The following is a 23685-nucleotide window of genomic DNA, read 5'->3' as shown; positions in this document are numbered from 1 at the left end:
AACCTGGAATTAAAAGAACTCTCCGAGGAGGAGGATCCCCTCTTCGGGGTCTCAGGTTCATCAGGGCCGTCCAGGGTTGCCCTCCCTGTCCATGAGCGGGTCTTAAAGAGGGTTAAGGCCCTATGGCAAACCCCCACCTCGGTGGCCCCTACCTCCAAGGCCACCGAGCGTAAATACTATGTCCCTGCGGAGGACTTCGAGTAACTATACAACCATCCTGCCCTGGGGTCACTGGTTGTGGAGGCTGTCAACCAGCATGACAGACAAGGGGCACAAGCGAATACCCCTAAGAACAAAGATAACAAGAAACTTGACTTGGTTGGCAGGAAAGTGTACTCAACAGGGGCTTTACAACTCAGGATAGCCAATCACCAGGCTCTCCTGGGCTGATACAATTTGTATCTTTGGTCTTCCCTCCAAAGATTCCTGCAAGGGTGGTCTCAGGACTAGACTGAGGATTTTGCCACTCTTATCCAGGAGGGGGCGACAGTGGCAACAGCATCCCTCCAGTCTGCTAGCGATGCCGCAGGTAGAGCTATGGCATTGGGCATTGCCGTGAGACGCTGCTCCTGGCTCCAGTCCTCAGGGTTGTCACGGGAGGTCCAGCAGGCAATTCAGGACCTGCCTTTTGACTGTGCTGGACTCTTTTTGGAGTGCACAGACGATAAATTGCATGCCCTGGAGGACTCCAGGGCCACACTAAAATCACTAGGTCTGTACACTCCGTAGCCCGCGAGGCACCAGGCGTGGCCACGTCCTCAGCGCCCACCCGTACAGGCACCAAGACCGCCTCTCCGACCCCCTCAACCCAGGAGGGGTCGGTATAGATATAGGGCTCCCAGCTGCCAGGACCGCCAAGGCCCCTCAGGGGGGCCTCAGCAGCCACCCTCTAAGGGCAGCAACAAGAAACAGTTTTGATGGGATGCCCGAGGGTGGCACCCCCCTCCTTCAGAACAGACTGAGACCATTTCTCGCCAAAGTGGCGGGGCATTACCTCAGACCGGTGGGTCTTGAGCATAGTGCGCAGAGGTTATGCCCTGCAACTCTTGGCCTTCCCCCCAGACTCTCCCCCTTCCCCCGTCCCTCTTCAGGGACCCTTCTCATGAGCATGCAGGAGGTGAATTCTATTGTCCTACTCGGAGCAGTGGAGGAGGAAAGGGGTTCTACTCCCGTTATTTCCTAATCCTCAAGGTGAAGGGAGGCCTGAGGCCCATTCTGGACCTCCGACGTCTAAACAAGTTAATCGGACGTCTAAAATTTCGTATGGTCTCTCTAGCCTCTATCATTCCTGCCCTCGATCCAGGGGACTGGTATGCTGCACTTGACCTAAAGGACACTTACTTCCACATCACTATCCTCCCCGGTCACAGAAGGTTCCTCTGGTTTGTGGTAGCTGGCTGCTACTAGCAGTTTGCGGCCCTTCCATTTGGTCTTTCGTCTGCCCCAAGGGTTTTTACAAAATGTATGGCGGTAGTGGCAGCCCACCTCCGCCTCAGAGGGGTCCAGATTTTCCCCTACCTGGACGACTGGCTGATCCGGGGCAAGTCCAAGGCCCACGTGAGGAACAGCCTGGCACTCACTTGCGTGACATGCACCAGACTGGGGTTGCTCATCAACGAGCAGAAGTCCACGCTCACCCCGGTGCAGCGCATAGAATTTATCGGGGCCACCCTGTACGCCATCCAGGCAAGAGCCTTCCTTCCACCGCCTCGCTTCGAGGCAATGACCGCCATAATTACGAATCTCCGCAGATCCCCCACGACGACAACCAGGCACTGCCTTCAGCTGTTGGGACATAGGGCGACATGCACATATGTGGTAAGATTGGCCCGACTCAAGCTCAGGCCCCTCCAGAGCTGGCTGGCCTCGGTATACGCTCCAGCCAGGCACTCACTAAGCAGAGTGGTCACTGTCCCCACTCAAGTCCTGTCCTCCCTGGATTGGTGGACAGACCCAGGGGAGGTATTGAAGGGTGTCCCCTTCAGAGAACTCACACCCTCGATAACTCTGATCACGGACACCTCAGATGTGGGTTCGGGGGCCCACATCAGCAGAGACCTCAGCACCCAGGGACTTTGGTTGGTGCAGGAGCAGGCTCTCCACATCAGCGTTCGGGAGCTCAGGGCAGTCTGCCTGGCCTGCAAGGTCTTCCTCAGATTCCTGAGGGGCAGGATGGTACAAGTCCTGACGGACAACACGGCGGCCATGTTTTATATCAACAGGCAAGGGGGGGGCGCGCTCCTTGGCTCTTTGCGAGGAGGCTACTCGACTTCGGGGCCTTGCTGTGAGGCACGACTTCCACTTATTTGCCTCTCACCTCCCGGGGGGTCAGGAACGTCGAGGCGGACTGCCTCAGCTGGTCGTTTCTTCCCCGCCACGACTGGTCTCTACACCCGGAGGTGGTGACTTCCATTTTCCGCAAGTGGGGTATTCCCCAACTGGACCTGTTCGCGTTGTCCTGGAACAGAAAGTGCCCGAGGTTTTGCTCGCTCCGGGGTTGCAAGCCGGGCTCTGTTTCCGACGCGCTTCTTATAGACTGGGGATCCTCACGTATGCGTTTCTCCCCATTCTGCTACTGCCCAAAGCCCTCTTAAAGGTCAAGAGGGACAAAGCAGACATCATTCTGGTCGCCCAAGATTGGTTCAGCATCATGCTGGACTTGTCCATTGCCATGCCAATTTCGCTCCCGAGGTGCCACGACCTGCTCTCTCAGGACCGGGGACGCATGCTGCACTCGGACCTCAACTTCCTCCACCTGACAGCGTGGAGACTCTGTGGCTGATGGAGGGAGAGAGAGCCTGCTCGGTACAGGTCCAACAGGTTCTGCTGGGTAGCAGGAAACCTTCCACTCAGGTGGAAGTGTTTTTCCTGTTGGACGGAGTCCTGGGGTATCCCACCGAGCTGCTAGCCCATACAGGCGATATTGGAGTATCTGCTCCACCTAAAGCTGCAGGGCTTGGCCCTATCCTCCCTGAGGGTGCACCTGGGCCATCTTGGCCTTCCACCAGCCGTTAGAGGGGAGGTTGCTGTTCTCGCACCCGATGTGTCTCAGGTTCCTCAAAGGGGTGGAGAGGCTATATCTGCAGGTCCGTGACCCGGTGCCTCCCTGGGATTTGAACCTGATCCTCGCTGCTCTGACGGGACCCCCCTTCGAGCCCATGGCTACATGCCCACTGCTCATCCTATCATGGAAGGTAGCCTTCCGGGTGGCCATTACATCAGCTAGGAGGGTCTCCGAGATAAGAGCTTTGACCTCGGAGCCCCCCTACACCTTCTTTTATAAGGACAAAGTGCGGCTGAGACCCCACCCGGCCTTCTGCCTAAGGTGGTGTCCCAGTTTCATTATAACCAGGATATCTTCCTCCCCGTGTTCTTTCCTAAACTGCACGCTTCGGAGGAGGAGCGGAGATGGCACTCGCTAGATGTGAGACGAGCCCTGGCCTACTACATTGAGCGGACGCGGCCGTTCCGGAAGTCAACGCAGCTGTTCGTGGCAATGGCGGACCGGATGAACGGCTCACCTGTCTCCACCCAATGCATCTTCGCATGGATCACCGCCTGCATCAGGACCTGCTACGAGCAGGTGAAGGTGCTGCTTCCAGGGGCTGTGTCAGCACGCTCAACTAGAGCCCAGGCCTCGTCAGCGGCCTTCCTGGAAAGAGTGCCCCTGCAGGACATCTGCAAGACAGTGACCTGGTCGTCGATCCAAACCTTCACATCCCACTACGCCATCGTGCAGCAGGCGAGAGAACGCGGGATTTGTCAGAGCAGTACTGGCGAGAGCGGCTCAACGCTGTCTCCTATCCACCTCCAAGGTATGGCTATTTAATCACCTATAATGGAATGGATATGAGCAATCACTCGAAGAGAGAAAACAAGGTTACTTACTGGTAACTGTTGTTCTTCAAGATGTGTTGCTCATATCCATTCCACACCCACCCTCCGTCCCCACTGTCGGCGTAGGTAGAAAGAAGGGACTGGGGGGCTCGCGGGTCGGCGGCGCCCTATGTACCACGGCATGAGCACGGTACTCCAGGGGGCGCCTGAGCCGATCCTACGGGGCTTGCTAGGGGCAAAAAAGTTCCGGAGACCAGTGCACGGGGCGCGCACTCACCTATAATGGAATGGATATGAACAACACATCTCGAAGAACAACAGTTACTGGTAAGTAACCTTGTTTTTCTACAGGTATGTTATCAACAAGAGGAATGTTAGGGAAAGTTTGGGCCCCTTACAGAATGGGGGAGGCAACCAAATGACAGAGAATGTGGAGGCACCTGAGGTACTCAATGCCTTTTTTGCCTCTGTCTTCACAGACAAGGTCAGCTCCCAGACTACTGCACTAGGTGGCACAGAATGGGGAGGAGGTGAACATTCCTCAGTGCTGAAGGAACAGGTCCAGGGCTATTTTGAAAGATTGGACATACACAAGTCCCAGGGCCAGATGTAATGCATCCAAGGGTGCTGAGGGAGTTGGCTGATGTGATTTCAGAGCCATTAGCCATTGTCTCTGAAAGCTCTTGGCAATTGGGGGAGGTCCCTGATGATTGGAGAAAAGGAAAGAAAGAGGATCCAGGGAACTACAGACCAGTCAGCCTCACCTCAATCACTGGAAAAATCATAGAGCAGGTCCTCAAGGAATCCTAAGGCACTTGGAAGAGAGGAAGGTGATCAGGAACAGTCAACATGGATTCACCAAGGGCAAGTCATGCCTGACCAACCTGATTGCTTTCTGTGAAGAGGTGACTGGCTCTATGCATGTGAGGAAAGCGGTGGATGTGATATACCTTAATCTTAGCAAAGCTTTTGATACAGTTTTCCACAGTATTCTTATCAGGAAGTTAAAGAAGTATGGGTTAGATGAATGGACTATAAAATGGATAGAGAGCTGGCTAGATCATTGGGTAGTGATCAATGGCTCGATGTCTAGCTAGCAGCCGGTAACAAGCGGAGCGCCCCAAGGGTCGGTCCTGGGGCTGGTTTTGTTGAACATCTTCATTAATGATCTAGAGGATGGGATAGATTGCACCCCCAGCAAGTTTGGAGATGACACTAAGCTAGGGGGAGTGGTAGATACCCTGGAAGGTAGGGATAGGATACAGAGTGACCTAGACAAATTGGAGGATTGGGCCAAAAGAAATCTGATGTGGTTCAACAAGGACAAGTGCAGAGTCCTGCACTTAGGAAGGAAGAATCCCATGCATAGCTACCGAATGGGGACCGATGAGCTAGGCAGCAGTTCTGCAGAAAAGGACCTGGGGGTTACAGTGGATAAGAAGCTGGATATGAGTCAGCAGTGTGCCCTGGTTGCCAAGAAGGCTAATAGCATATTGGGCTGCATTTGCCAGCAGATTGAGGGAAGTGATTTTTCCCCTCTATTCGGCATTGGTGAGGCTGCATTTGGAGTATTGTGTCTAGTTTTGCGCCCCCCACTACAAAAAGGATGTGGACAAGTTGGAGAGAGTCCAGCGGAGGGGAACAAAAATGATTAGGGGACTGGAGCACAAGACTTATGAGGAGAGACTGTGAGGTAACTAGGCTTGTTTAGTCTGCAAAAGAGAAGAATGAGGGGGAGTTAGATAGCAGCCTTTATCTACCTGAAAGGGGGTTCCAGGGAGGATGGAGCTAGGCTGTTCTCAATGGTAATGGATTACAGAGCTAGGAGCAATGGTCTCCTGTGGCAGTGGGAGAGGTCTAGGTTGGATATTAGGAAAAAGTTTTTCACTAGGAGGGTGGTGAAGCACTGGAATGGGTTACCTAGGGAGGTGGTGGAATCTCCATCTTTAGAGGTTTTTAAGCGGTGGCTTGACAAAGCCCTGGCTGGGATGATTTAGCTGAGGTTAGTCCTGCTTTGAGCAGGGAGTTGGACTAAGTGGCCTCCTCAGATCTCTTCCAACTCTAATATTCTATGATTCTACTTCCTCATTCCGAAGGCGAAAGGGGGTCTAAGGCCCATATTAGACCTGCGTCATCTCAACAAATATATCAAGAGACTTAAGTTCCGCATCATCTCCCTAGCTTCCATAATCCCTTCCCTTTATCCAGGAGACTGGTATGCTGCCCTCGCTCTCAAGGATGCATATTTCCACTTATCTATCCTCACCAGCCACAGGTGCTTCCTTCACTTTTTGGTGGCTGGCTCCCACCACCAGTTCACAGCCTTACCCTTTGGCCTATCTTCGGCCCCGAGTGTGTTGACCAAGAGTATGGCGGTAGTGGCGGCCCACCTGAGATGAAAAGGTGTACAAATTTTCCCATACCTGGACGTTTGACTGATCAGGGGCAGGTCCAGGTCCCAAGTGCAGAACAGTGTGGCCCTCACTTGCTCCACGTGCTACAGGCTGGGCCTGTTGATAAATGAACAGGAATCCATATTAACACAGTGCAACACATAGAGTTCTTTGGGGCTACCCTGGATGCTTCCCAGGTCAGAGCCTTCCTGCCCCAGCCATGCTTTGAGGTAATGGTCTCCATCTCCCAGCTGCACTGATACCCCACGACAACAGCCAGGCATTGCCTGCAACTGTTAGGTCATATGGCACTTAATGTGGTGAGATTCGCTTGTCTGAGACTCAGGCCGCTTCAGGCATGGCTGGCCTCGGTTTATGTCCTGAGCAGACACCTCCTGGACCATGTGGTAACAGTTCCCCTGCCCATTCTAGCCTTCCTAGACTGGTGGCAGACCCCCCTGGGCAGTGCTGAAGGATCGTTCCATTCAAGTACCTAGTCCCTTTGATTACCCTAAGTTCCTACACTTCAGACATAGAATAGGGGGTCCACATCAGTGCCAACCTTGGCACTCGGGATGTGTTCGAGGGAGGAGAGGTGCCTGCACATCAACGTGAAAGAGCTGCAGGCCATTCGCCTAGCGTGCAGGGTGTTCCTCCGCTTCCTGACAGGCAGGATGGTGCAGGTGCTGACAGAGAACACTGAAGCCATGTTCTACATAAACAGCAAGGGGGGGAGAGTGCTCCTCAGCCCTCTTCAGAGGAGCTATCCATCTGTGGGACTTCACCATGAAGCACAATTTCCACTTGACTGCCTCTCATCTCCTGGGAGTGAGGAACGACAAGGCGGATCGCCTCAGCAGGTCATTTCTACCCCACCACGACTGGTTGCTACACCCAGAGGTGGAGTCTATGATCTTCCAGAAGTGGGGATTTTCCCCAGGTGGACCTGTTCGCATTGGCCTAGAACGAGAAGTGTCCAAGGTTCTTCTCTCTCTGGGGTCGAGAGACTGTGTCGATTTCCGACACTTTCCTCATGGTTGGGTCGGGGAGCCTCATGTATGCGTTCCCGCCCATTCCACTCCTGTTCAGGGTCCTGCTGAAAATCAAGAGAGACAGAGCAGACGTTATACTAATGGATCCAGCCTGGCCAAAACAGCACTGGTTCAGGATGCTGCTGGACCTCTCGATTGCCCTACCCCTGGAGCTCCCGAGACGGCACGACCTCTTGTCCCAGGACCACGGTCGCCTGTTGCACCCGGACCTGGACTTCCTGCTCCTCACGGCGTGGAAGCTCTGTGGTTGATGGAAGGCGTGAGAGCCTGCTCGGTGCAGGTCCAACAAGCCTTCTACACAGGTCGTGTATCGAGCTAAGTGGTGACAGTTTACCTGTTGGGCGGAGTCCTGGGGTATCCCACCCAGCCTCTCGCCTATACAGGCGATCCTGGAGTACGTGCTCCATCTAAAGCTCCAGGGTCTGGCGTTCGCCTCGCTTAAAGTTCACCTGGTGGCAATTTCAGCCTTCCATTAGCCGCTAGAGTGGAGATGACTGCTCTCCCACCCCATGTTGGTCAGGTTCCTCTAGGGGGTGGAGAGCCTTTATCTGCAGGTCCATGACCCGGTGCCTTCCTGGGATCTTAGCTTGGTCCTCTTGAGGCTCATGGGGCCCCACTTCGAACCCATGGCTTTATGCCTTCTGCTTCTGCTTTCATGGAAGGTGGCCTTCCTGATGGCCATTACCTCAGATAGGAGGGTCTCCGATGTTAGGGTACCTATCTCGGAGCCCCCTTATATGGTATTTTATAAAGACAAGGTCCAGTTGAGGCTGCACCCAGCCTTTCTGCCCAAGGTGGTTTCCCAATTTCATTGTAATCAGGACATTTTTCTCCCCGTGTTTTTTCCCAGACTTCATGGTTTGGAGGAGGAAAGGAGGTGGAACTTGCTGGATGTAAGACGGGCCCTGGCCTTCTACATCGAGTGCACAAAGCTGTTCCAGAGATCGCCACAGCTCTTTGTCACAGTGGCTGACCGGATGCAACGCTCACCTGTCTCCACCCAGCATATCTCCTCGTGGATTACGTCCTGCATCAAGTTCTGCTACAAGCAGGCGAGGGTGCTGCTCCTAGGTACCATCACTGCGCACTCAACCAGAGCTCAGGGCTTGTCTACAGCCTTCCTGGAGAGAGTGCCCGTGGAAGACATCTGCAAAGCTGCCACCTGGTCGTCGGCGCATACCTTCACGTCCCACTATGCCATCGTCCAGCAGGTGAGAGAGGATGTGGGATTTGGCAGAGCAGTGCTGAGGGCAGCTCATCGGTATCTCTAACCCACTTCCAAAGGTATTGCTTGTTAGTCACTTGTAATGGAATGGACATGAGCAAGCACTTGAAGAAGAAAACAATGTTACTTACCAATAACTGCTGTTCTTTGAGATGTGTTTCTCAAGTCCATTCCACAACCCACTCATGGTCCCGGCTGCCAGAGTTGTCAGAAAGAAGAGACTGAGGGGGCGTAGAGCTGGCAGTGCCTCATATACCATGGCATGTCCGCAGGGCTCCAGGGGGCGCCGGAGCCAGCCTTACTGGGTCTGCTAAGGGGGAACAAAGTTGCGGTAACCATGCATGGAGGCATGCACACACGCCTATCGTGGAATGGACATGAGGAACACATCTCGAAGAACAGCAGTTAATGGTAAGTAACCTTGTTTTTTGGTAGTTTTCTGACAAATATCTGATGTAATAAAACAAATAAGGCCCCACATTTTATGCACGTGCCTAACTAAGCACACGAGTAGTCCCATTCCTGCTTAAAGTTGAGTATGAGTCGGGTCCTATAACTTAATTCTTGAAGTTCTATCTTCTTTAATGTCTATCGTTGCTTTCCAATGTACTGTATAACAGACTATATCAGGAGACAATTAAGTAATGGCTAATTAACTCAATTATAGAAAAGAATATTACAGCAGTAAAAGCAATTTTAAAACAAGATAGTTCATTCTAATTAGGTGATATCTGTGCTGAGTTTTGAAACTAGGTGCTACAAAACAGCTGAGATAGAATGACAGTGATTAAAAAAAGAAAAATGTTTTAGCTGTTAAGATAAAAACAATGGAATTAATTTTGAAAACCCCGTGCAGGCTAAAAGTGGATTTTGGCCCATCTGGATGCTCCAGACATCTTTGGGGCAGAGGTATTACCACTGTATATGGCAAAGGTGAGACCATTACTGGAATGCTATGTCAATGGTTGGTGTCATCACTTCTGAAAGGATGTTGATAAATTGGAGAGGGTTCAAGAAAGAAATTCAAGAATGATTTGAGGTCTGGAAACTTTCTTTAGAGTGAGAGAGTAAAACAAGCTCAATATATTTCGTTTATCTAAGATGTGGTTCTATGTACCACCTACTAGATAATTCTTTAATTAAACAGGCAAAGGCAGAACAAGAGCCAGTGGCTGGAAGGACAGGAAAACAGGCCTTATAATGATAGACTGAAGGAGCACAATCTATTTAGCTTTACATAGAGAAGGTTAAGGCATGATTACAGTCTATAACAATGATTCCCAACCTTTTTGGCTTAAGGGCCACAGATATAATTTTTACAACCCTGACGGGCCACCAGTCTACAGCCAAGGGGTGGGAGAATATTGATCTCCTGTCCCTTGGCTTCAGCAAGGAGCCTGCACCGGTCTTGTAGCCCCGCGTCAACGCACTCCACTTGGGTCCTTAGACAGTGGCTCCCTTCTGCAGCCAGTGGGAGGGGAGTGGCGGGCCACTTTGAAAGACCCCACAGGCCACTTTTGGCCCATGGGCCATGGTTTGGAAACCACTGGTCTATAAGTACCTACAGGGGGAACAAAAATATGATAGTGGGTTTTTCAATCTAGCTGACAAAGGTATAACACCATCCAGTGGCTAGAAGTTGATTCTAGACAAATTCAAACTGGAAATAAGGCACAAACTTTTAAGTGAGGGTAATTAACCACTGGAACAAATTACCAGGGGTTGTGGTGCATTCTCCATCACTGGCCATTTTTAACATCAGGATCGGATCTCTTTCTAAAGGATTTGCTCTAGTTTGAACAGGAATCACCTTGGATTAGTTCTAGGCTGTGTTATGCAGGAGATCAGACTAGATGATCATAGTCGTCCCTTCTGGCCTTAGAATCTGTGAATAGTTGTTTTCAAATCATAGGGTTTAATGTCTCCAGCAGCCAGAGTGGGGATTAAGGGGAAGGCTGTGAGGCCCTGGCGGAGAGCCTTCCAGCAATCTGATTTCCATTAAAATTAAGATCTGAATGCACGCAGGCCTCAGCAAGTCACTGCCTCAGCCATATATCCAGAGCCTACAGAATCATCACATTGAGATTAAAGGAAATCAGCCTGTGAAAGCACTGTTTGGTCTGCTGCCTGGATCAGCATGGGTTAAAGGGAGCAATTAAGGAAGATAAGGCTATTCCTAGAAGTCCCTTCCAGATCAGGGCTGAGTTGTGCTGGCAGGGCAGTTTGTGTGAGGAGCTTGTCCTGTAGGTCACCAGGGTGTTTCACTCACCAGGTTTGTCAAGCCAATGTCTTCTCCAGCACTAAATCATTAATTGTTTTGAAGAGTGAAATTTGATTATATGGAAACATGCAAATTAGTATATTAAAAGTTATGTACCTCTAAATTTGAACGAGACAAGGAGCTGTTGCCCTCAAGTAGCTATTTTATACCTGTTTGCTGCAAGCTGCATCTCCCCTTGATGGTGAATATTCAACTCCCGTTCAGCCTGATTCACTGGTACCCTGCATTTTGTGTGTCATTTACACCAGTGCAAAGCGCGTATAAAATGGCATCAAATCATAGGCCAGTTCATTTTTGCCCTAGATTCACTTTGCAAAAGGGCTGTAGGGCAAGTGTGCCTGTCCTGCTGAGAATACCCCAGTGCAGGAGGTCTCACAGAGCTAGTTTTGCCACCATTATTCCTGGATGCAGGAGGCATGCTGGAGAGGGATGGAAGGGACCTGGCTAGAGCAACTTTGCTGCACCTCTTCAAATCCCCATAAGGGCTACTGAAGAAGGGGCACAAATTAAGGCAGCCTTGGACCTTAGTCTGTGCCAGGGACTGAACCGAATCTAACTCTAGAACAAAGTGTTTGACACCCACTTTGATTCAGTCTGCACTGGTCACACCAGGTCATGGCTTTAGTGAGTCTAGCCCAGTATGTTTTCCTTTTTGCTTACTCCTGAGGAGCAACTTGTGATAAAAAAAAATACCTAATCCATCCAAAAATTGTTATGAATTGGAAATGTGCCCATTAACTTAGGGGTTTCTCTTTTTGGGTTTTTATCTTTTGTTGCCATTCTAAGAGGATAATCTTAACCGTCCAGCACTTATTAAAGAAAAGCAGATCTTGGAGTAGTTGCTCATGTCAATTCTATTCTAGGTGTGTGTGTGCCCTCGTGCACAGTTACTGGAAATTTTCTCCTCAGAGGTACCCATAGGGCCAGCACCGACAGCCCTTGGAGCCCCGCGCACATGCTGTGGTGTATGAGGCGCTGCCGGCCCTATGCCCCCTCAGTTCCTTCTTTCCGCCACTGACGGTTGCTGGAACTTTGCTCTGCTTGCGATCGCAAGTGCTCCAGTTCTCCTGTTCTACTATAGTTAGTAATTAGGTTAATTAAGTAGTTCTTTGTTAGTTAAGTGCTATTATTAATAGTTAGTGTTAAGTGTTAGTCCCTTTAGGGACTTTGACTTGGGAGTGGTGCATGCCCTGCTCTCTGGACTTCAAGCCCTGCACAGTTTGTGGCAAGCCCTTCCTGCTCAGTTACCCCCACGAGAGCTGTCTGAAGTGCTTGGGGGAGTCGCACCACAAGGACAAGTGTAAGATCTGCAAGGGCTTCAGGCCGAGGACTCGGAAGGAAAGGGAGATTTGCCTGAAAGCCCCTCTCATGGACTGCCTCGGAGCTGCCACATTCCGCCTGGGTGCCGAGCACGGACACGGTGCAGAGCACCCCGCTGGCACCGGAAGCATTGTGGCACCGGCCTTCTCCTCTTCTGCAAAAGAGGCAGAAGAAGCAGCGCCTGGAGAAGGATCGCTCCCCTGCACCGAAGAAGAGCAGAGATGCAGGATCAAGTGAGGGCACCACTTCGTTCCAGCCAGCTGCGCTGGGACATTCAGAGCAGGACTCGCCTTTTAGGACTCTGAGCCCTCCGAGGGAGCCACCCCTGACTCTGGGGAGCAGAAGGGGATCCCTCCAGCTCATGGTGCCGTCGACACTGGAGGCAGTCCAGGTAGCGAGGGATTTGATGTCTCTCCCTCTGCCGCCCACTCCTAAGCCCGCCCCAGTGCTGGGGAGAGATAAGGCACCAGTTTCAAGGGGGAAGCCTGCAAGGGACCCCCTCACTGGCTGCACCGGTCATCTGAGCCACAGAAGGCATTGTCTTGGGACAGGTCACAGAGATGAAGGTCCCCACCGTCGAGATGCAGGTTCCCAGGGTCCCATTCCCTGGCACTGGGTCAATCACCGATGGTTGAGCAGCACCACATGTGTCGGGCTCCGGTGAGAGAACATGGCAGACCCAGATCGCTGGCACGGAGGGACTCGCGGCACCAAACCTGCTCTCTGACATCGAGGTCCCAGCAAGAGTGGCGCTGTTCCACCTCCCTGGCACCAAGCGTCTCCCCTGTGATGACCAGGTGCTGAAGCTGGTCACTGCTGGCACTGGGTTCACCTGAATGTAGCTGGCACCGCCACAGTTCCCTGGCACTGAGGTGCTCTTCGACCTCCTAACGGGAGTCCCCACAGTGCCGCACTGCACATTCCTGGCACCAGTCCTCGAGGTCGCGTTCTCTGACGTCCCGTGCTAACCACCATGGTGCTGACTGTAATAGATCCAAGGGGTCGAGGCGCTGGTCACTGTACCCCAGATGCCGGCATGAATTGCTACGGGATGGTGGGAGAGAGGCAGAAGGAGCCCTGCCATGGTCGTTGGATAGTGACTCTTATTCCTCAGAGGAGGACAGATCTGCCGTCTGCTCCAGCCACCTATGTGTCCCAAGAGCCCGAGAGCAGGGACTAGGAGCCTCACCTTCAGATTGGTCCCAGGGGCAATGGCCATATTGGAACTTATGGGGGTTCCCCGTGGTGGCAGAACCTCACTCAATCTAGCTGTCGGAAGAGAGGTCAGTGGTCCCAGTAGCGCCAGAAGGGGACCGGGACTCGGGGTCAGACGCGGAATTGGACCAGCTGGAGGGCACCTCAGCTTCAGTGGCCCCGCGGGCAGGAATGCAGCAGCCTGCTGTCCCAGTGCAGTCATCTTTATCCCCGGATGAGGCAACCGCTGCAGGCCCGTCCGTCCCACTCAACGATTTCAGGGCCCACCAGGAGCACCTTAAGAGAGTGGCCTCTAATCTGGGACTAGAGGTGGAGGAGCTCAGAGACTTCAGCCAATCTCTTTGATGTCCTGGCAGGCACAGCGCTGGCCCAGATCGCTCTGCCAGTTCACAAAGGGAGTTCCCAGGTCCAGACCAGCCTCAACCTAGCCAGGGCCACCTGTCAGCACCCAGGGCTAGTGGTGAACGAGCAGAAGTCCACACTTGTGCCAGTGCAGAGAATAGAGTTCATTGGGGCCCTTCTCAACTCTACACAATCCAGGGCTTTGCTGCCGCAACCTCTGTTCGAAGGCATGTTAAGCCTTATCAGGCACCTCTGCGCCTATCACTTTATGACGGCCCGAGCCTGCTTGCAGCTGATGGGACATGTGGCAGCCTGCACGTATGTGGTACACCACACGTCTAAAGCTCAGACCATTCCAGTCCTAGCTGGCCACTGTGTATGTCCCAAGGAGGCACTCTCTGGACAGAGTGGTCACAGTGCCCCCACAAGTCCTCTCCTCCCTAGACTGGTGGCTGGACTCCCGGGCAGTCATGCGAGGGATATCCTTTGAAGACCCTCAGTCACACTGATATTGGACGCCTCAGACCTGGGGAGGGGGGTGCATATCACCTCCAACCACAGTACACAAGGGACCTGGTTGGAGAGGGAACAGGGACTGCACATAAACATCAAGGAGCTCAAGGCAGTGCGGTTAGCGTGCGGTGTGTTCATCCCCCTTCTAAAGGGCAGGGTGGTCCACGTTTTGAGGGACAACACAGCCACAGTGTACTTCATCGACAAGCAGGGCTGTGCCAGGAGGCAGTGAGCCTGTGGGGCTTTGCGATACAACATGGTATGCACCTGGTGGCTTCCCACCTTCCTTGTATAAAGAACGCCACAGTGGACTGCCTCAGCAGGTCCTCCATACGCTGCCATGTCACTCCATTTGAAGGTGGTCGACATGCTCTTCCAGAGGTGGGGGTCTCCCCGAGTGGACTTCTTTGCATCCGAGCTAATCAAGAAGTGCCATCAGTTCTGTTCCATTTGTGGATGGGATGAAGGGGCTCTGTCTGATGCCTTCCTTTTGTCGTGGTCAGGGGCCGTTACGTTTGCCTTCCCACCCATACCGTTGATCCACGAGGTTCTGTTGAAGATCAAGAGGGACAAGGTGGATGTCATTCTCATAGAACTTGCCTGGCCACGGCAGCATTGGTTTACGACACTGCTGGAGCTGTCGATTGCCCCCCCTGCTGGAGTTACCTCGCTGGCACAATCTCTCGCAGGAGCTGGGACAGTTGCTACATCCGGACCTGGAATCTCTGCAACTGACGGCGTGGAGGCGCCATGGTTGAACCTGGAGGAACAAACCTGTTCGTCTCAGGTGCAGTAGGTTCTAATGGGTAGCAGGAAGCTTTCTACTAGAACATTGTATCTGGCCAACTGGGTATGGTTCTGTTAAATACAAAATATTGCTGTACATATAATGCTGACAGTATCCCTTTATGATAGCAGTCAAGTGTCTTAGAGCCTGCTTTTACTTCATGCTTTGTAAAACCATATACAGGTAGCAATGGAAAATATCTTAGATAATAGTCTTATCTGGGGCCCAATGCAAGATTGTTCCCTTCACTACATTTCCCAAGGTCTTATCTATCTGAATGTCTTAAACAATTGAATTCCACTACTTTTCAGGGGAAACTATGATACAGCCAAATGGAGCTTGATGACCTTTTCTCTGTGTGTCCATCTGTCTGGATGTGACTTTGAACACTGCATCCAGTCAATCCCAAAATATCAGGGAATGTTCTAGGCTCAGTGGATAGAACCTGATGGATTCTGGTGAAAATTGGAAAACTAGAAAAAACACTTCTTCTCTAGCAGTATTTTAGAAGCAAGTAGGTGAATCATTCACAAAATGTTGCATAACACAGAATTCGGCCTACGTAAGCAGTAAAGCGTGCAACCCCCCCCTTTTTATATTCATTGCTGTTGGGGTGATATTGTCAGTGAGAGGAAAACAGAAGGTTTGGGAGGGATGACAAGGATTTTGGCCTTGGCTGTATTGGTTTGAACTGGGAATAAGATAATGCAAGAGGAGATATGAGAAAGGGAGGCTGAGATGTGAGATAGGATGGAAGAAGACAGGTCAGCAGAGCAGGAGCTTTGTGAGTCACCAGTAGAGAGGTGATACTTGAAGCCAATAGAGCAGGTGAGATTACCCAGGGACAGAATGTAAAATGTGTGAAGCACAAGGGTCCGAGGATTGACCCTCACCAAGAGTGGGGTAGAGGAGGAAGGATACAGGGAAAGAAGATGCTGAGAGATAGGAGGGGAGCCAGGAACATGAAAGAGGTCATTATAAATATGTTCAGGATTCCTCTTTGTCGTTGTGCTGTGTGTAGCTGGCACCCTCTTGAAGCCGTCAGGAGGCGGGGCTGTGTAATCCTTGTTACATGAGACCAAGGGCATCAGACCTACCAGGGCCAAACCCCTGCAGACAGAGAGGACAAGAGTCAAGAAGACTGTCCCGCTGAACTCCTTGAACTAGCAGCTGAAGGCTCAGATGGGCCAGCCAAAGCCCTGGAAAGTATTAGAAAAGATTAGAATGCTTTTTATTAAGACAGTTATTGCCAAAGTAATCTTTACAGACAGAGTTAAATTAGACAAGTCGGACTAACCAAGGAAATAGAACTTTGTTCTGTAGCTAACCTGCCTGAACTCAGTAGTCCCACCTGGCACTGCATGGCTGGAAAGCTGAATGTGAGATATCAAGCTGGTTGAATCAGTATGGTTATTGATAGAAACATGAAAGGGAAATACACTGAAAGTGGTTAACTTTTTTCTGCTAATATGAAATAAATGTTTCCAAATGACAAGGGGCCAGAGCCTCAGCTGGTGCATATTGGCCTTGACCTCAATTGAGCTATGTGAGTTTACAAGTCCTGAGGATCTGTGCCCCAGTTTCTATGCCTCTGTTGGAAGATAAAAAGGCTGCCTTCCTCCCACAGCAGCACATCTGCAAGGGCTCTGTGAGCTCCACCCGAGAACTATGGAGGAGCTACACTTGCAACACACGGGGATGGCACAACCGTTTTTCTAGAAAGTCTTCTACAGGGCATGATGGCAGCAGCTGTTTCCCCAAGTAGCGTAGTGCTGCGTAGTTGGGCTGGGATCAAGGTCACTGTTGGTGTAGATACCGCAGAACCTGTCGGGTAATGCTTGCTCTGTAGAGGAACAGGATGAGCACTAAGTTCCTAACCACTAGAATTAATCAACCTCTTCTTTTAGCAGATGGCGTTAGAAATCTGAATGCAGACTCCACCCCAATGGGCTTGCCTATGTCGGATCTCACTGCCTGGGCTACCGCAATGAACAATCTAGGGATGGCACCGATGGGAATATCAGGGCAGCCGCTACTGCCTGGTATGTAATTTTATTGATACTATGTCCATCATGAAGTTGCTGACTGCTATCACCACTGAGGACATATCTGGAGGAGTTTACCTAAATTAATATTTATTTTTGCCTCAAAAACCCACAAAGATAATGAATGCCTAAATCGCACTTACAGTGTGATGTGACTTATCTCAAGGCCAGAGTCCGAACTGTGCTGATTTCAAAAATGAAAATAAGTTTAGTTTGCTGGGTGTTTAATGGCATTTCAACTCCCATCCCCATGCTCTGGAAGAGTTACCAGCTAGTGGTGCCCACTCCAAAGGTTCAGAAGGGAGCAGCAGGCATGCTGTAGGTCAGAATGGGGAGGTGTCGGCTGAGTTGTGTGTAGCGAGCCCAAAGCTGCAGCAGCCATCTTTCATGCCATGACACAGCTGCTCACTTTGCTCACTTCACACTGACACTCTGAAAATGTGACGATAATGGTTCGATGATTAGTTAATTCTATAGTGAACAGGTTTGGAATCAATTAGATACAAGGCAAGAATAGGCAGCTCAGAGTAGAGAACATAATATGGGGTTAAATGATAGAGTAGAGTAGGGCAGGGGTTAATGGAGGAGTCTTAGGCTATGTCTACACAGCACACCAAGCCTGGGCTGAGACTTGGCTTCAAGCCTTAGCGCCCCTTCCATCCATGACAGAAATTAGTCTGACTCAGGCTAGGAAGCCCTCTTGACTCAGGCCTGGGAACCCTGCTAGGTGTGGGTCAGAGCCTGAATCCTGCTGTGATAGACCAACACTAGCACATGGAATGGACAAATGTACCTTGTGCAGTCATAGAAAATTAGGGTTGGAAGGGACCTCAGGAGGGCATCTATTCCAGTCCCCATCATTTAGTCCAACCCCCAACCTCTTGTTCAGGTGCAGCCCAAACATGGGAGAAGAACCAAGGAGAACATGGACCTTTGACTCTTTTTGGACTAAGTTTGGTTATACTGTTGTGCTCCATGCCATGATGGCAGCTGTTCTGCATTACTGATTGGTTATCTTTGAGTGCTTGCTCATGTCCATTCCCAAGTAGCTCTGCACATGTTGCGTGCATCGCCAGTGGAAGCTTTTTCCTAGTGGTATGTGACAGGTTTGCTCTGGTGCCCCCTGGAGTGGCATCATCATGGTGTGGTATGTAGGCAACTGCTGACCTATCGCCTCCTCAGTTCCTTCTTGCTGGCTACTCCGACAGAGGAGCAGGTGGGCAGGTTTGATGTCCCCAAGGAGGGGGAATAGGATAGAGTGGAAAGGCAGCGAGTGGAAGAGGGATACTTACACCTACTAGTGAAACGGAATCCATCGTTCCTGGTTAAACCCACCCCCTTTCTCCTAACAATAACTAGGCTGTGACACCGGGTTCCCCCACTGTATCTGTAATTAGGCTGTTGCTGTGGGTTGGAAACATCCCCAAACAGATCCCAGGACCTAAGTAGAGTCTTTGGCTATAGACTGGCCAGCCTTGAGGAAGCTGTGACCACTGCTCTCCAGCTCTCTGCTCCTGCTTATGAGCCAGCCTAATGCCACTTGCCTGTCCAGGGTGTATTCTGGCTCTATAATTTATCCTGGCTAACCTCAGGATAATTTAAACAATGGTTGCTTTAATTAGTACACGAAGTGCTTATCTTATTTTCTTGTTTAAAGGGTCTTTGTGTTGTAATAAAATAATTGGACACTAACACTTTCAAGAAGTAAAGATAAGCATGCAGTGGAGTAATTAGAGAAACTGCTGTTTTCAATATCCTTGTGATAGCCTGGAATAATTTTTCTAGGAGTGCGCGTGTGTGCGTGCGCATGCGTGTGTGTGTATGAAATAAATTAATAGACTATTTTGACTATCAGGTCGAACTATGACATCATTATGATTTGACTTGACATGATGTATGTAAAACTAACTTTTACTAGTGACATCATGAAATAATGTGCAGATAATATAAAAATGAAAAATAAAATAGATTTTAAAACAAAAATTTTGTTTTGACAAGAAATTTCAAGTTTTTTCCAAAATGGAATTTGATTAAATGAAAAAAAATTTCAATTTGAATTTTTTTCTGAGAGAAATTTCATTGAAATCAATTGGATTTCATAAAACTTTTCAGTTTTGTGGAAATGGCATTTTCTGATAGAAAACTGCCTAGACAACTTTTTCCAACTAGCTGTAATTGAGAGTCTCTCCCCTGTTTAGTTAAACTAATGCCCCAAGTGGCTTGTGTACTGTACCACATATACTTACATTTTCTTCTCTCTTGTTCTTCCTTTCCTCCCTATTTGTCTGTTTGCTTGCCTGTCATGTATGGTCTAAATCCTAGACTGTCAACTCTCTGCAGCCGGACTTGTCTTTGTGTTGTTTGTTTGTATGCTGCCTAACAGAATGAAGCCCTGTTTGTGGTCCCACAGCACAATTGCAGTAGAAATAAATAGTAATCTTTTTCTTATTCTCTGCCATTTCAGACTTTGATCCTGCACTTGGAATAATGACTGGAATCCCACCTATCAACCCCATGATGCCTGGCTTGGGGATAGTTCCCCCACCCATTCCTCCAGATATGCCAGCAGTGAAGGAGATTATTCATTGCAAAAGCTGCACCCTTTTCCCACCCAACCCAAGTAAGATTCTGCTAATCGTTCTGGCCCATCACCTCTGTAAATTGGGGAGCATAAGAAGGAATCTTTTTCATTCCTCTTTCTAAATGAGCCAGAAAACCTAAAAAATGTGATTTGTTTAGAAGGGTGTGGGAGCCTTTAATTTTAAGAGTCCACTGACAATACAGTAAGTTATAAGGCAATGGCATAGATTGATCCTAACACCTTATCTTTGGATGTTTATCATTTCACAGGCTCTTTACAACCAGAAGGAATTAGAGCTTTTTTAGTAATAACCTTGGTCATTGGTAGGAATCAGAGTGTATCCCTGCCCTTTTGCACGTTCTGGGTCTAAACTCTATGGTGTGATTTGCTGCACACATAGCTGGTCACAAAGATGAAAAGATTCTGGAGTAATGGTACAGAAAAGCAGCCACAACCAGGCTTCAATCTTAGATGCTTGCTGGTGGGAGGCTGAAAAGAGAGTGCTGATTGGTGGTATATGTTTCAGTTCTGTAGCAAACTTGGGAAGGGTGGGCTGGGAGCATGGAACTAAGCTGGGTGTAGAACATGCAAGATAAATGCAGATGACAGTCTGTACAAATCAGCAAGAATCACAGAAGGGATCCAGAGGAAATCCCAAGACTGGAAGGCTAATACACAGAGAAGCTGATGGAGCAGATGGAGAATTGTAATTGTCAGCAAGAGTACTGAGCTACATCCTTCCACTTACAGATGTCAGGAAACACCACGTGATAGCTGAAGATCATGAACACAATGAATGAACCAGATGGGGTGTAATATAGGAATGAACCTGAATGGAGGGAATTGTAAAGGAGGGAAGTTGGAATACTCACAAGAAGAGAATTACAGATCGGGCCTCAGCCCTGGGCAGTGGGGCTCAGGCTACAACCCCGCCACCCGGGGTCATGTAGTAATTTTTGTGATCAGAAGGGGGTCACAGTGCAATGAAGTTTGAGAACTGCTGATCTGAGGGCCAAAGGAGGCCAGGAGAGCTTGACAGTTTTCTCTAGGATGTAATTTTAAAGGCACAACTGCCAACTATCTTGATGCGAAGGAGAAATAGAAAGAAAGGTAAAAGGCCAATATGGCTCCATCAGGAACTCTCTAATGACCTTAAAAAATGGAAACATGGATGAATTGCTAAGGAGGAGTGCAAAAGAATAGCACAAGTATGTAGGAGCAAAATCAGACAGCTAAGGAACAAAATGAATTTCACCAAGCAAAGGACATAAAAAGGCAACAAGAAGAGGTTCTTTAAATACATGAGGAACAAGAGAAAGATGAAGGAAAGTGTATATCCTCTACTTAGTGGGGAGAGAGCTAATAACTGAGAACATCAAGAATGCTGAAATGTTTAATGCCGATTTTGCTTCAGTCTTTCTTAAAAAGGTTAATGGTGACCAGATGCTCAACACAATTAATATTAACAAGGAGGAAGAAACACAAGCCCAAATAGAGGGAGAATAGTTAGATAAGTTAGATGTATGCAAATCAGCAGGGCCTGATGAAATTCATCCTAGGTCACTTATGGAACTAGCTGAAGCAGTCTCTCAACTGTTAGCAATTATCAGATCTGATGCCTGGCTCCAGCTCAGTCTCTATCCTTTGCACTGGTGTTTGGACTCTTGACTACAGCTTTGACTCTGGTTCCGAGTCTGTCTTGATTCTTGGCTCTGGCATTTGGACTTTGACCACTAGGCCTGATTCCTGCTCCAACCACTAGATCTGACTGCTTACAGCGTGGTCTCCTGACAGGGGTGATGTGATGAATAGTCTTCTAATATGCCAAGGGTTGTTATAAAGAGAACTGTGACCAGTTTTTCTCCATGTCCATGGAGGGTGGACAAGAAGTAATGGGCTTAATCTGCGGCAAGGGAGATTTTGGGTAGATGTTTGTGTGAGGAAAATAGCCAATACAGGCTGTTGGGCATTCAGCTCCCACAGACACGGGTTCAGCTACATGCTACACAGATATTGGTCACAAGGCTGAATATCTGCATCGCCCTGTTCCCATTGGAAGGCATTTGACATCTGAATCGCAGTGAGGATGGGGAAGAGGATTGACAGGCAGTGCATGTCTGATAGGTAGCAGGACAGCAACAGGAGAATTACAATTACACATTTACAGCCGCAGAAACAGCCTGTCAGGCCTCCTCCCCCTAGAGAGCAGGCTCATGAGCTAGTGTCTGCACTTACTCTGCAGCTGCACTCCTTCTCCCCATTTCTGCCCTTAAGCTCCCTTCTTACAACTGCTGCAAGGACAACTGTCTTCTTCACCATCTCAGGGGGGCATTCTCTAGACCTCTCCTATGGCTCCTTCAAAACCCATCTTGTGAAGCGCCTCTGCTCATAGTCCCTGTAAGTGACCTACATGTGCCTCAGAGCAGGAGGCATCGCACTCCTCAAGTTATCTGGGTCTAGATGGACCTCGAGGCTGATCCTGTCTGGCAGTTCCTATGAAATAAAAGTGGGCACTGAAAAGAAACATTGGCTGCAGAAGGAAGTGATGCTAACAGAAGCAAAGGGTCAGGAAGGCAAGCACATTTCATAAGACCACAGCAAACCAGAAAGTCATGTGTACATGCTGTTGGGCAGTTTACCAAGGATGTCATGGCACTGTCAGGTGTTCAGGACAGATTTGAGGGAGGACGGGGTAGTGGATGTATGAATCGATTGGAATGGGATGTTCCCCACATAATGGGCCATGTGGAAGAAGGTGCAGAGATGTTGGTGGGAGAAGAAGCTATTATAGCTGGGGATCTCTGGAGCACTACTGTGCTTTTGACATGCCCCTGCCTGTGGGGCATTGCCCTACTGTGTGCACGAGATACTGAACCACTCCGTCCCACAAAGTACCTCCAGACCAGGGGTATCCCCAGCTGCCCAGCTAAGAAGCAGCAGGGACAGGTGCTGGGGCTCCCTGTTGCCTGCCAGTTTGGTTTTTGTAGTTTGGCTGAATTTCTGCTGTGAACAGTGTGCGCAGTAGGTATTGATTCTATTGCGGAAAATGTATTTGATGTCTAAATGATTTCTGGTTTCGTGTCCTTTTCGAGATGTTCTTGTAGTCTTCATGCTTCAGTAGGATTCTTTGCATTCACGTGAATGGTACTGGAGAGAATAGTTGTAGTTTGTCATCTTTTCTGGTCTATTGTTCTAACATCAAGATTTTGAAATGATTTAAAAAAAAACCAAGTTAAAAGCATATAATGTGTCTTCCCTCTTTAGTAACATTGATGTAGCAACTCTGGGGCCTATGCCCAGGGCTGGGGCACAGCCATCGCCTGTTGCCCTTTGGGAGGTGTTCATTGCAGTTGGTTTTGTGTGATCAGTGCCCTTGAAGTGCAGTTCTCTCCATGAGCAGATCCTAGGCCAGAGTAAACCTCACATTGACTAGGGAAGTGCTGATTAACACTGGGGAAACCATTCATGGCTCTAACGGTGAACAAGTTCTGCTTGATAGGCCCTGGTTAATATCATTGATGCCAATATTCAGTAAAGTGAGAGGTACTGGGACTAACCACATGTTCAAAAAAAGTGATGGTTGGCTCTGAGGATTGATGGGTGGATGAGTGGAGCATGTGTGGAGGGACCATTCTAACCTCCAGTATTTTACCTCTTGCCATGTGCAGATCTTCCTCCTCCTGCAACGAGAGAGAGGCCCCCAGGGTGCAAGACGGTGTTTGTAGGAGGACTACCAGAAAACGGGACTGAGCAGATCATTGTGGAGGTTTTTGAGCAGTGTGGAGAGATCATAGCTATTCGGAAGAGTAAAAAGAACTTCTGTCACATTCGCTTTGCTGAGGAATTCATGGTGGACAAGGCGCTCTATCTCTCTGGTAGGCACGCCTTTGCCTCGATTGCTGGTTTCGGAAACTGGGACGGAGAAAAAGCTGTTTCTGTGTAGTTATCAGTGATTTGACCTGTTTGTTATTGCTATCTGAAGAGGCATTTCTTTGTGTTCCCAGTGGTTAGTTCTCTCTGCTGTGGGGTTTGACATCCTCATGTTGGTTTAAATTAGGGATGTAAAATATTGTTTAACAAAACAACCATTTAAA

At 49.6% G+C, this 23685-nt stretch overlaps 1 protein-coding gene across 4 annotated transcripts in view; it reads left to right on the top strand.

Moving 5' to 3' along the window:
• ENOX2 (ecto-NOX disulfide-thiol exchanger 2) overlaps positions 1–23685 on the top strand; it is a 149942-nt gene that overhangs the window by 57577 nt on the left and 68680 nt on the right. For 2 of the 4 annotated variants that reach the window (XM_067548478.1, XM_067548476.1), the window contains exons 3-5: positions 16873–17007; positions 19475–19630; positions 23260–23466. In XM_067548478.1, the coding sequence (XP_067404579.1) occupies positions 16873–17007; positions 19475–19630; positions 23260–23466 (498 nt within the window). The remainder of the gene's footprint in view (positions 1–16872; positions 17008–19474; positions 19631–23259; positions 23467–23685) is intronic. The other 2 variants (XM_067548477.1, XM_067548479.1) reach the window with 2 other exon arrangements.

This window comes from Emydura macquarii, unplaced genomic scaffold (assembly GCF_026122565.2).
Source record: "Emydura macquarii macquarii isolate MOO-44397 ecotype Brisbane River unplaced genomic scaffold, CSIRO-AGI_Emac_v2 contig_1253, whole genome shotgun sequence".
Taxonomy (NCBI): domain Eukaryota; kingdom Metazoa; phylum Chordata; order Testudines; family Chelidae; genus Emydura; species Emydura macquarii.
This window is presented reverse-complemented; position numbering and strand designations above follow the sequence as displayed.